This window comes from Mastacembelus armatus, chromosome 12, assembly GCF_900324485.2.
Source record: "Mastacembelus armatus chromosome 12, fMasArm1.2, whole genome shotgun sequence".
NCBI classification, from domain to species: Eukaryota; Metazoa; Chordata; class Actinopteri; order Synbranchiformes; family Mastacembelidae; genus Mastacembelus; species Mastacembelus armatus.
This window is the reverse complement of record NC_046644.1, coordinates 11,441,031-11,454,163: the sequence shown is the minus strand read 5'-3', so window position 1 is coordinate 11,454,163 and position 13,133 is coordinate 11,441,031. Positions and strand designations below refer to the sequence as shown.

Below are 13,133 nucleotides of genomic sequence, written 5' to 3'. Positions count from 1 at the left end.
AGACACACACACACCATGTGAAAAGGGTGAATGTGAAAGATTAGGAGTAGGGCTGCAAATGAATAATCACATTCATTACCTATGAATCAGGTAATTATTATTACATTGTGTTTGTTTTTTTTTGCCAGTGTAACGTAACTTGATTCATTAGATCTTTCCTTGCTGCTTAACATGCACATCCTTTAACCTCCACCTTTGTAACATGGACTTTCTATTATAGAGGTACTTGCAGAAAATGCCATCACTTTAAAAAGACCAAACAAATGCTCTGTTAGTCATGTTTCAACTTGAGTGGCATAAATAGAAAGTCCAGGGTGTCATCTTTGCAGGACACTAGGACACAAAGAGCATGGTGTTTGAAATAAAGGCCCCAGTGTCATGTCCTCCACAGAGGACAAAAATAATGTTGGGTCCCAAGAGGATATTATATAAATTTGTACTCTCCAAGCTCAAGCCGAGGAATTTTATTATATTATTTTCTGACTTGACAGTGTTCCTGACAACATCCTAACCACTAGCAGATTATGCTAATCAGTTAATGGTTTCAGCATTGCTTAGGAGCTACATGAAATCATTTCAAACAAATGTAGGAAACCATCAACACAGCAACCACTGATAATTCAATAATACTGAATTTTTGAAGTTGAATATAGGTAAACATTTCCATCTTCATCATAGAAATAATATGTGGACATTTTAACATGTAAACTCTGTTCGCATGTGGAGAGATTTCTACACGTGAAGAAAAAAAAAAGCACAGGATGACTTCAGTCCTGCTTTTTGCTGCTCCCTCCGCTCCACCAGGGCGCACCACTGAGACCTCGTTCCTCTTGTTTGAATTCAGTGATTTCTATCAGGCTGCCCGAGAAATTGGAGTAAACCACCAGCAGTGTGTGCGTGTGTGTGTGTGTGAGAGAGAGAGCGTGTATGCGTGTTTGAGTGTGCCATAGGATTAGACATAACCTGCTGCACAAACCTCAAGTCAAAATGCATCCGGTGAGGGTGTCCATTCCGTCGTTTCGTTCAGAAAACAACTCGATGGAGAGAGGCTACACGGTGAGCTGCTCAGTAATAACCTCTGTTTGTCTGCGCCTGTCCTCTGCTCTGCCGCTGCCAGCAGCCTGTAATGGTAACGAAATAATAAGCCGAGGGTTTGTTTTTACAGGACGCATCAAACTGCGTAAAGGTCACTGTTGGTTTAAAGTGGTTTGTTTGGATTTAGATCAGTCAGCTTGGATTTCACCTTGTTTGTTTGTTTGTTTGCTTGTTTACATGTCAGCTCTATTAATCAAAGGCTCGAGTAATTTAAACTCGTTTACACTGACGTATTCAATTTGTATCTTATTAATGGTCCACGTGTCCGATCCAGGTCGTCGGATGAGGATGAGTTGTTGTCAATTTATAAGCGCATCAGGAAGTGATGTTTTAATGGGCAGCATAAGCTGGAGGAATGATTACAGCCTGAAAAACTTGTTTCCACATCCACCTAACTATTGTTTCAAGACTGGATCTAAAAAGGTGTGAACCAATCCTAAGTGTTGCTGAAACTATTAGACAGACTTCCCTCTTACATTTCCTATTAAAGGTATACACCTAGTTCTTTTTTTATTCTAAACTTTTAGTAAAACAAAACGCATAAATTCGTTTTATTTAAGCAGTCTCGTTCCCCTCCACCCACCTCAGCATCTCAAAATAAGACAATCTGATATGTTAATACTTTCAGTTCTTTTTTTTTTGTTTGTTTTTTTGTGAAACTGAATGTCTTCCTTCATGCCCCAGAAACTACCAGCATCTGATCAGTATAATAACCTCAGTATGAAAGGTGAAACTGATGGGTATGATACAAAAAGCAATACATTCCAGAAAGAATTTTTAAAAAAGGCAGGAACTGTTTTTCTCTTTCTGTCCTTTTAACCACCTGATGATCCCTTAGATTCATCATGAGAGTTAGAAACCTGAATTTTACACCAGTGCACAGAAAAGTGGCTGAATGAGAACAAATCTCAAATTTGTGTAGCTTTGCCAAAAAAAAGGGGAAACGATCCCTGTGCCGTTTTAGTTTGGTTATGGTTTCAGCAGTCACATGGGTGTGCTGTTTGAGAGCCCACATACTGTGCTTTACAACCCCTCTTAATGTTGTTGGCTTTTTGTCTTGGCTCACGTAGTAGTTACCAGTTACCAGTCCAGAGTTGCACCGACACCACTGCCGTCATTTGAAGGGTGGATTTCCTCCTTTGCATAACGTTGGTGAGGACAGAGACATGTTTGCTGGAAATCTGCCACCTTTATGAAAGAATCCAGCGCAGTGAGGGAAGCAGAAGACGCTCTGTTTAGGGACGTTAACAGTAATTCTGACAGAACCTTTTTTTTTTTCCTGCTGTGTCGTCCAGATGTTTCCTTTTGGTAACTAGCAGACAGCAGACATCAGCACTAACTGACAGCTTCACAGTCAGATGTTCAGCTTGTCACGCTCTCACTGTGTGTGCACTGGGAGGGGACTTTTTTTTTTTTTTTTTTTTTGCCTGATGGACTCTGGTGATAAATCATGATTCCCTTAACCGACACTCAACGTTTTTCTTCCTTTCAGGTCTTCAAAATTGATGTGTTGATGAATGGCAGACAACACAGTGTGGAGAAGAGATACAGTGAATTCCACGCTTTGCATAAAATGGTGAGATTTAGTGCATTTACAAAGTCCCCTGTTGTCCCGAGTTCACATTTACTGTTCAAGGCCTTAATCTTAACCTTTAATAAGGAAGATGTCGTATTATTATTATTATTTTTTTATTTTGCTTTTGTTGAGCAAAGGTTCTCCAGCAAAGAACTGGAGTGTGGACTTCAAAAGTAAAATCATTAATCAAACCTCTGAATTGAATGAAATTAGCTATTTTATATTTTATTAGTCGATTATCATTATATGTGATATATCAAATGTAAGTTCCAGCTTTTTCTGTGTCAGCTTTTCAAAGCTATTTGAAATTGGATACATTTAGGCATTTTTGTCTGTAATTCTGACAAATAAGGCAAAAATAAGAGTTTATTTCTAAAGCACCTTATTCATTAAACAGGTAAAAAAAAAAAAAAAAAGATTTTGATGGTGGTTAAACCCATTTGTTTAGGGTTGTATCTTTACAGATGAGTTTCCTGTTAGCTGAGTAGGTCTGTGTCCAGTAGGTATTTTAATAAAGCTAGTTTCCATTCACTGCTTCAGTTTCCCGGTAATGTACATGCTGGGTCACTGTCACACTCTTATGACTTACTGGGACACTTGAGCAGAACAGACTACACATTAAGGTCATTACTAAGATCTGTGGTAAGTCAAAATGTCTGCTGTTACGCTGAGGTATTTGAGTTATTATTGGTTTCAATGGATGCAACTCGACCACAAAACTCAGATCAGTCCCTTTGGCCTCAGTGCTAATTAGCAAACATGTAGCATACAACAGCAATATGTATAATATTTATGTCAATACTGTGTGTGTTTCCAAATCCCTCCAGTTAAAGAAGAGCATAAAACTTCCTGAGATCCCTTCAAAACATGTTAGAAACTGGGTCCCCAAAGTCCTGGAGCAGAGGAGGCAAGGTCTGGAGCTCTACCTTCAGGTACCCTGAGACAGCTTCTGTCCACCTGCTGGGGCAGTGTGGCTCACATCTACATGGAGTCAGTATCATGCAGTCATTCAGTTTTTACCAAGTACAAATGTTGTCTAACCCAAATTAAACACAGAGTGTACAGTACAGATGTAGAACAGTAAAACAAAACTCATACTGCGAAAAATAACCATGCAGGTCACTTCAGTTCTGTAGCCCTGCTCCATGTGCATGTTGCAATTTGCTTTTGTTTTGTCAGACTATAATTATGGAAAATGAGGCCCTTCCAAAGATATTCCTGGATTTCCTGAATATCCGCCATTTTCCTCTAGTGCCAAAAACAGAAAGTTGTGGGTGAGTTTAAACTTCAGGTTTTCTAGAAAATTACTATTTTTTTTTTTTTTTTTACCTGTGGGAGTGTTTGTTCCCAGGATACTGGAAGCCTATTTGGACTAACCTCTGTTTTTCCTCTCTAAGGTCATTTGATACAGAATCGGAGGAGTCAAGGTGAGTCATTGTATCGTAATGTATGGGGGAAAAAAAAAGACAGCTCAGGTTTTTGTTTTGCACTTTAACCAGTAAAAAAATCAGTCACTATTTGTTCTGCACTTGAACTTCACTCTAAAAGGCGGTGACCCCCACGTTTCTTCATACCACTAATTTAGATGCTGTGCACAGACATTCTGACTTCTCCTTTTTTTTTTTTTTTTATTTTGGATTTTTGTAGTAAACTTTCACACCAGCCAGTCATGCTGTTTCTGAGAGACCCCTACCTGCTGCCTTCCTCACATGGTGAGTTCAGTCTGCTTATCATAATATTGCAGTTTGTTCTGTACTTGAAAAATACAATCATCCTATTAGAATAGTTAGATCATTTATGGCCAGGCAACTGTGAAACTACTCTAAATATTTTTTAGCACAATGTGTGAGATGTACTTCTTTTTTTTTTTTTAACCTTCTTAAGCTTCCTTTTCCTCTTTGCTTTCAGATACATTTTCTAATGTTGTGATTGAAGGTGTGATACATGGGGTTTTCTGTCCAGATCTCCAACCAAGGTAGAACTGCAGCACCGACTCTGAGGGGCTGTCACAACAAACGGATGTCTGATATTTTTACACTACTTTAAGTGTACATCAGCAAGAATATAACATGTTACACTGAGCCTAGTGAATGCTGCGTAAAGCATGTAACAAAAACATTTTTTTTTTCACAGAAAGGGTGACTAATTTCTTAAGACATCAACAGCACCACATTACTAAACTTCAAAACATAATAATCTACTGTCGTCACACCCAATACCCTTCACCGATGAATTTCCCAAAAGAATGAATGAATTTGTCAGCTATAACACTAAACAATAGGTGAAACAGGCTAGTTCATTTAGAAGTTTTAAGACATTATAGGCAAAATAATTAAGAAAAGATGACATAAGATTTTCAGTAAAGATATTGCTACATGATAAAATATTATAAATATATATGAGAAATGAATGCTTTTATTTCCGTACCTTTCTTAACACTTTAAATGCAGCGTCTCAAATGTGTGGCCTTGGTATGAGTCCGATGGTATTTAAGGGGCTTTATGGCATAAGTTCATCAACGCAGGGGAGAACTGAAGTGTTTTGTGGGAGATGTTTTATTTGCCAGATACAGAGGAGCATTTTTGGCCTGTAAGGATAAAGCACAGGGCTGGCGTGCAGAGCTGGGCCATGGCCTGCAAAAAGGAAGGTGCCCCTCCGCTCTTTGTAGCATCAGTGATGTGGTTTTTAAATTTGTTTTGAGCTGCCAAATGGTGCCAACTGAGAGAATGCAGTGGGACAATGCGTTGAAATTTTTGTAGTGGATGTTTGTATATTTTGCCGGCGCTGACAGCTATGTGCCACATGATAGGTTGAAAATGATTTCAGCTCTCTGAGCAGGATGTGGCAGTGACCTTCAGTTGTCTGTCTGTGAAGGACCTTTACGGTGTTAGTGACCTCTGGAACAACAGAGTACTTGGTTAGGTCACAAAGCCAGTTTGAATAGTTATCATTGCAGACTGAATTGAGCTAAAGATGGTTGTAAAAAAAAAAAACCTTAACATTTAAGAGGGAATTAAGGTGAGTTGTCTGTGTCTTACTTATGCTTCCTTGCTCATCCACTTGCATTTTGTCATCCCTCTACAGCTTTACCCACACATGCACGAGGTAGTGCGATTTGAGCCTTTAAAAACTATTGCAATTAATCACAGGGTTTACCAATGCACACTACACACAACCTCTCCTATTTTTTAGACAGCATTTGTAAAATGACGTGGTGATTCATAACACTTAGAACCAGTAAACTAATGTGCAATATGAACTAAAGTACAAATAGTGTTTATGTTCTTCCCTAAAAATAAATGTCTGTGGAACTAAATCCCATCCGCTGTTGTGAACACACTAAATGACTAATGAAACATTATGTTGGATATCACTTCATGCACAGTAGCTGATGACAGAACAGTTGTCTGATCTGCCTTTCTCATGTGACTGGACGGCCATTGCAGCACAGTGATTATCACACATTAAATGAACCTTAACTTCAACTAAACAGTATGTTATTTCCTAGAGATGCATTTTGTAGATTTATATGTATTTATGTTGTTTAAGATTGTACTGTTTGTGCTTCGATTATGTGAAAAAGTGGAATTAATGTGCCATAATGACAACCTACGGCGAGCACGGGAAATCTACAGTAGCACTTTAAGATGGACGATATGTAAAACACTGACACAAATAAAATTTTAATCATTGGTCAAAATGAAAGTTTCAACTGATTTTTACCTAATTAAAAAAGGTCAAGTTTAACGCCATATGATCTTTATTAGAAAACTGACTAGAGAAGTTAGCAGTTATTGTCGTTTCTCACATTATAGGTTTAGCATGAAATTTGTAAAAACCAGTGGGATTCTGCTTCTGTTCTCCATGTTCATTCAGAACAAGGCAGCATTAACAGTTTGGCTTTATAATTAATATATGAAGAGATTATACAGTGTATACCTTTAGCTGCAATGGATCAGACTTTTAAACAACTGTCAATTATCTTGACATATTTTCGGTCATATCACACAGCCATAATGCAATTTTAAAACAATCAGGAATTGTAATCTTGTACAGAGGAGCACTGTGTGTCTGTTTACATACACTGTTATAACAGAAAGTCCTCAGCAAAAGTTAAAAAAAAAAAAAAACTGAAATGGAAAATATTTCAGAAGCATAGAAAATTACAAAATCCATTGATTTCTAGGCATCTTTGTCCCAGAGCAGTAACAGTCCAGTAGTAATAATAAACATCTGCCAGGAGTGTGTGATCCAACACCCGCAGATAATTCAGCAGAGTATCTTTGGGCCCAGCAGCGGCTTTAAAGTTCTCCATGACCAACTTCATCTTTGAGCCGTTCATCCTGGTTGGCTTCTGCTGGAGGCTCTTTCATGTTGGCGAAGGCAACTTCTCTTGTTAGCTGTTCCAACGGAGGGAGACCCACAGCCAGGTTTCTCAAAGCAATGGCTGTCATCAAGAATCTAAAAAAAGAGGACAGTAAATGAGATATGCCACATTTACAGATGAAATTAGTGGTTGGCTGTTTATACACAACCTAAACTGGCATGTTGAACACACTCACCCTCTCCGTATCGAGTAATACTTTTTCACAGCAAATCGTTCCAGTCGCTCCAGCACGCCGGCCTCCCTGCGTTTCTTCACCTCCTTCATGCGGCGCTGCCTCTTCAGAAACAAGCGCACAATCGGATCGGTGGCGTTTACCTCTGACCCTTCATCATCGTCTACAGCAATAAGAGGCTGCAGCTCGGGAGGGAGCGGCTCAGTTTCTGTGGGATAAGACTGTCAAATGAGCGTCTGATGGAAAACTAAAGAGCAACATTTTGCATATGGACAAAAAAGGAGAAGGTTGGCATGCATGATGAGAAGAAAGTCATCATTTTATGTAGTTTAAAGGAGCTAACTCTATCACACTTTTGTTTTTTTTTTAACATTCTGTAACTTTCCTACCTCTCCTGATATTAACTATCATGAACATGTTTTCACCTGTCCCATTGCGAACACGTTCCTGGAGCTCGAACAGCTTGGTGAAGTTCTCCTGTAGTGCCGCCTCTGTGGTGTTGACATAGATGTACATGTAGCAAGAAGGTTCTTCGGACACAGTGAACACCTTATGGTAAGCACCAGCAGGTACCTATACACACACACACACACACACGTTATTGTAAAAGTGTTCCACGGTTAAAGAGGTTAATGTTCATGACTATGACTGTGTGGAGTTGTACCTTTATCTGCTCACCAGCCTGCAGAGTGTAGTTTTTGTTCTGATCCACTATTTCAACATTCACTTTGCCCTGTAACAAATGGATGCTGGTGTTGCCCAGATCTTCACTCACAAAGTTTTCTAAGTGGAGCCCTAAAAAGTACCACGCTATCAGTTAACACAGATAAACAATAACATGCTACAAACATGATTATACTTTTCCACCTAAGTGAAATATAAGACAAGAAGATGTATGTAACCTGGGAAGTCAGCAATAAAGACGATCTCGGTCTGATTGTCCAAACTGCCCTCAATCTCCTGGAACTTGGTTCTCCAAGGTGAGAGGTCCACCAGTAGAGGCATCAGCCATGTAATGGGTCGGAAAGGTGACCAGTCAGCCTTTACAATGTCCACACGAGGATCAAAGATCCTAAAGAAAAGTGAGGAGCATATTGAATATACAGTCTAACTTCCTTATGATTTTGTCGATTAATTATATTATATACATTTGTAGAAATTACAACCATATTTTTTTCTTCTGAAAGGCTCTGATACCTTTGTTGGAACCGTTCATTAATAGACACCCAGATGTCAAAGTAAATTTCAGGATCAGAGATATTGTAGCGAGGGAGGAGCTGACTGAGGCATGTGGCGTACTGCTTCAGCATGTCTCCATGGTCTTTCCAGCGACGGCTTTGTGTGAACACCTACAGTACACAGACAGCGTATGTCTTAGTATATGGCTAAACTACAATTGTTGTACCAACACTAACTTAAAAATTAAATATGCAAAATGTTAAGAAACGATAAAAACATACAATTCCTGTGATGCTGACTTGCTGTGTCTGACAGTGTTTTCTGTATAACTCACCCCTGGGTTTAGATATCCGATTTCACCAGTTTTCCCATCTTTGTAGGTGATTTTAACATGTTGATGGCTGCGGGAATGAACCATCATGTCCCATGAGTAGCCATACAAGCCATTGGTCAAGTTGTTGTAACCCTGGACAAAAACAAAATATTTAGATGATTTCATATTTTTTTTAAAAAATGGAGTGACTGGATGACGAATATTTGTTCGCCGCAGCCGTTGTTTGCTATGGACCAATGACTGTTGACTGATTGAGCAACTTTCAGTCTGGTGCCCCTGAGAGCATATAAAGGCAGTTGTTAGTTTGCTGAAGCTAAAGTACAATCCACTTTAACAGATAGTGCAGCAGAGTACCAAGAGACATTTCTGGAACAATCTACTAATTGGTTTCTGAATCAAATGTCCAATAGATTTCAAGGCTCAAAAAACACAATAAGCAGATATACCTGTGTGACGAAGTGTGAGTAAGGCATGAAGAATTGTTCAATTAGGTAGAGAATGGTAAAAATGGCTCCCAGTTTGTGCTTTAGTCTCAGTTTGGAAGTTTTGGAAACAGACGGGGTCTCCTGGCGTCCAGTGCTGGTGGCCTGGGTCTCACTGTAAACACAGGAGGTGCTGGGCTGAGTGGTTGGGGAAGTAGATGGTAGGACTACCCTGAGGAATGCTGGGAAACGAGCAAAAAATCTTCTTGGCCAGTCAGGGTAGCAGAAAAGAGCACTGGTAGCCAGCATTGTGTAGGGAAACATCCCTGTGGAGGATACAAACCTCTGAAATTATCTCTCACAAACAAAACTCTGCATTTAAAAGATTTTGCAGCAAGAAAGATGTTTTAATGAAGAGAGGTGACAGACTAACCAATGCTGAAGAGCTGAGAGTTCATACAGTGGAAGTAGGTGACAAATAAAAATGCATAAGGTCGTGTGGCGTCAAAAAACAACAAGTAGCCGGCTGTCAGATCTAGAACAAGACCACCTCCGTGTATCACCAGCAGGCTTACTAACTCCACAGGAAAAATCAGTCTGAAAAATAATGTGTGATGCAGCAAGTTCAGAGTGGGGGAACTGAAATATAGTCAGTGATAAAAATCTAAAATAACTTTGTACTGTGTTACATAAAAATACTCACTTGAAGGGATCAAAAAGCCAGTGGTGTGCCAAGTATGACATTGAGTATCCCTCCACCCAATCAGCATCCAGCTTTTTTATTCCAGCGATGAAGTATACAATAAATATCTTTGAGACAACAAACACACCACACCATTTTTAATGATAGTTATTTAAAGTTTGAATAAAAATTATATTTTTGACAAATTCACTTATGTACTAACCTGTGCCCTCAACACAGTGTAATTCCACAGAGGCACATGAGCGTTTCTTATAGAAGGTCTCCGTAATCCATCGACTGACCTACAGACGAGACACAGGCTTAAATGCCTCCGTTTATTAGGCTCAGACATAGAACAGAAATGCACACGCACACACACAAAGACAGCCAGACAAATATCATCTCACCAGTATCTGTTGCCATCCATGAGTGTGAGCTGAAATCCAATGAGGCCGTAGAGATACGAGTGATTGTTCCAGGTCGTTTTGTCCAGAAAAAAGATGTACCAGTATGTTGAGATGAACATAAGGCAGGAGAGACGGTAGAAACAGCCAAGCATAATACCAAAGGCACCTTTAAATAGAAACATAGAGACAGACTTATTATTATAATAATAGCTACTAGTTGCATTTCTTTGTGAATATTTTTTACAAGGGACAAATATTGACTGGATTGTTCAGAATGAGAGCAGAACATGAATTTGTACCCAACTTAGTGTGCCTGTTTAGTAACGTGCATGTTTGTAGCCATAATGAGTCTTTAAATCAGTACTGATATACAGTGATTGTCATTGTGTTCCATTTTGTCTCATTGCATAAGCCACAGTGAGAGCCACGTTTTTAACATAAAGCAAGAAGTTTGACCCACCGAGGAACATCACCACATACACTAGGTACATCCAGTCCATTGGCAGTGGCTGTAAAAAATTAAAGAGGGGAAAGCGGCACACAGGGGCACCATCCAGGTACTTGTAGTCCAGGTGAGTGAGGCCACGTTCCTGTGTAATGTCGATAGCCATCAGCAAACCTGCGTGAAAGCCACATAGTGAACAAGGATGGTATTTATAGTCAGGCCCAGTGAGTAGTAGAGAAAATGGCCACTGACTTAACTTACCAAACAGGCATCGGAAGATACCCAGAGACGCAGGGTCAGTGGGACGGTTCAGGAGGGACACCAGGCTATGCCAGGAGGTCAGATCCTCCTTCTTGAACCCAAAGATCTGTTCCATCCGGCTTTTGGTTTGTGGTTTATCTTTTTTAGGAGCTGCCTCATGCTTTGCAGTCTGTTCCTCTCTATCACTGCTCACAAGAGCACCTAGAGGTGGGACAACACCATAAACAAGACAGCAGACACTCGGTTTCTTAGTAAAAGCAAGATTTTGTGTACTAAACAAAATGTTAACGAAAATATTGTGCTTGATTTAGAAGACATTAAAACTATTTAGGAAACATTCAGCCACATTTAAACACCAAAACACGGCTACAGGTTTTATAACAGTGTATCCCGTGGTGGTTGCTGGTCTACCTGATTATTACACTGACTAAACCACAACACAACCACACACTGGCTGTCACTGCTCACTACCTCACCTGCTGCCGCTGCGTCTCTCGCCTCCATGCTACAAAATATTCAGGAAAAACCGGATTTTGATGCGGGACAGGGGGGTCTGTGAGCTCTCCCTGCCCCAGGTGTAGGTGTCCTGGCTGCTCGGTGAAACGGAGTTACGTGTCACAGTCCCACACACAGACTGGTCAGGGCAGCGAGGAGGAGGAGGAAGGTGTGGGAAGGATTGGAAAGTTGTGGAAGAAATGCTCGTCGTTTATTGGCTGATCCATGTAAAGGCCACGCCCACCGAATGGAGTCCTCTTGCGTCATATCCGGCCAGCGGTATTACAGCGGTGATTTGTTGACTGATCGAGTTAGTTGTACAGAAATTATTCATTATATTATTTTATAATTCTATATATAACAAAGTGTCATCTTATTTACATTTGCAGGTTGGTTATATTTATTAAAAATATTTAATGAATAACAAGAAGGTCTATACTTTCTCTTTCAAAGTAAAATTACATCTAGGCTATGTGTACTGATTTAATTCACCCTAACTGTAAATAAACCATATTACACTCTCATAGCACTCTCACTAAAGTTAAAATAATCACTTAAAGTTTTTTTGTTGTTGTTTTCTTTAAGAAAGATGACCTCCTATTTAAAAATCCTAATTAACCGGTGTTACGTTTTAGCCATTGCAGGTGGTTATAGACAGGTGTTAGTCTACCTTGTTGGATTTAGGTTGCTTGTTTTTGTTCTGAATTCAGCCAGCAGTGTGCAAGTTGACTCTTTTTGACACAATATTAAGGTTGGCTATATTTTATGCTCACACAAAAAGAAATGGTTCCACACACTTTCTGCTTTCAACATTAAATAAATCATTTAGTTCAAATTACCTTTAAAACCAATACCTAATAATAATAAACGACAGGTTGGCATGGTTCAGCTAATCTGTGTGTTTTTGTATGTTATGGGATGATAGGTGGTACTGAGGGCCTAAAGCAGTGATGTTTAAGGTCAAGTGTATCACCAAAAGACTCATTACACAAAGCCTATTTTCACAGTGTTCACTAGTGACACCTGCTGACAAAAGTCATGAACAGCAGCCAAATGATAATAGATAGATAGATAGATAGATAGATAGATAGATAGATAGATAGATAGATAGATAGATAGATAGATAGATAGATAGATAGATAGTAGCCTAGTTGATTGGGTGGGGAGACTGAAATAAAGCAGAGTGCTTTAGTCAGTAGGAATGTATAGTTCTTGTGTAAACAAGGGAAGAAAGGGTAAGGGTTAGTGTGTTTTATTTCGAAACAGATATATCTTGGACTCAAACGACTTCTGCTGGAAAGTTTCCTTCTGGAAAGTAGGGCGGACAATGTTGGTGCAATCTTGAAATTGCCTCAGTATTGATAAATATTATTGCTATATGAGAGCTTTTTACAGCTTAAATTGTCAAGTAAACATTTCATAATTTAACATGTATATTATATTATATTATATATCTCATATATGTAATTAATATAATATAACATCCTACACCCTTATCGGGAGATATTAGTTCATATGCTTTCAAAGAAGAGAACTATTTTTTTTTTTTATCAAACAGGACTAACTGCTCGAATCTCTCGACACTTTCTGCCAAACAGCAAACCACAAAAAAGGTTGAGAAACTAATTTCAAGGGTCAATCTCAAACTGAAACAATCACGTGATTCTGCAAAAACCGA

At 39.2% G+C, this 13,133-nt stretch overlaps 2 protein-coding genes across 2 annotated transcripts; one reads left to right on the top strand and one right to left on the bottom strand.

The window, feature by feature from the left end:
* Positions 1–849: 849 nt before the first annotated feature.
* snx24 (sorting nexin 24) lies at positions 850–6,371 on the top strand. The gene is made up of 7 exons (XM_026297686.1): positions 850–1,056; positions 2,588–2,671; positions 3,499–3,603; positions 3,851–3,945; positions 4,069–4,098; positions 4,319–4,383; positions 4,580–6,371. Exons 1-7 carry the CDS (start codon positions 988–990, stop codon positions 4,648–4,650), a joined length of 519 nt encoding a protein of 172 aa, XP_026153471.1. The 5' UTR covers positions 850–987; the 3' UTR covers positions 4,651–6,371.
* A 42-nt stretch (positions 6,372–6,413) lies between these two features.
* ggcx (gamma-glutamyl carboxylase) lies at positions 6,414–11,628 on the bottom strand. Its single transcript, XM_026297685.1, has 15 exons — positions 11,437–11,628; positions 10,961–11,161; positions 10,715–10,873; positions 10,255–10,420; positions 10,071–10,149; positions 9,869–9,975; positions 9,599–9,762; positions 9,190–9,491; positions 8,744–8,875; positions 8,428–8,579; positions 8,133–8,302; positions 7,895–8,025; positions 7,656–7,803; positions 7,234–7,438; positions 6,414–7,132 (listed from the first exon to the last, which is right to left on the bottom strand). The coding sequence occupies exons 1-15, from the start codon at positions 11,462–11,464 to the stop codon at positions 6,973–6,975; spliced, it is 2,304 nt and encodes a 767-aa protein (XP_026153470.1). The 5' UTR covers positions 11,465–11,628; the 3' UTR covers positions 6,414–6,972.
* Positions 11,629–13,133: the final 1,505 nt, after the last annotated feature.

Bases quoted from the DNA above. Each gene is read 5' to 3' on its own strand.
- snx24 (XM_026297686.1), top strand. From the start codon at position 988: ATGCATCCGGTGAGGGTGTCCATTCCGTCGTTTCGTTCAGAAAACAAC. The intron at 1,057-2,587 runs GTGAGCTGCTCA...TCTTCCTTTCAG, and splicing joins CGATGGAGAGAGGCTACACG to GTCTTCAAAATTGATGTGTT. The intron at 4,099-4,318 runs GTGAGTCATTGT...GGATTTTTGTAG, and splicing joins ACAGAATCGGAGGAGTCAAG to TAAACTTTCACACCAGCCAG.
- ggcx (XM_026297685.1), bottom strand. From the start codon at position 11,464: ATGGAGGCGAGAGACGCAGCGGCAGCAG. The intron at 9,492-9,598 runs GTTAGTCTGTCA...TATCCTCCACAG, and splicing joins CTCTCAGCTCTTCAGCATTG to GGATGTTTCCCTACACAATG. The intron at 7,133-7,233 runs GTGAGTGTGTTC...CTCTTTTTTTAG, and splicing joins TATTACTCGATACGGAGAGG to ATTCTTGATGACAGCCATTG.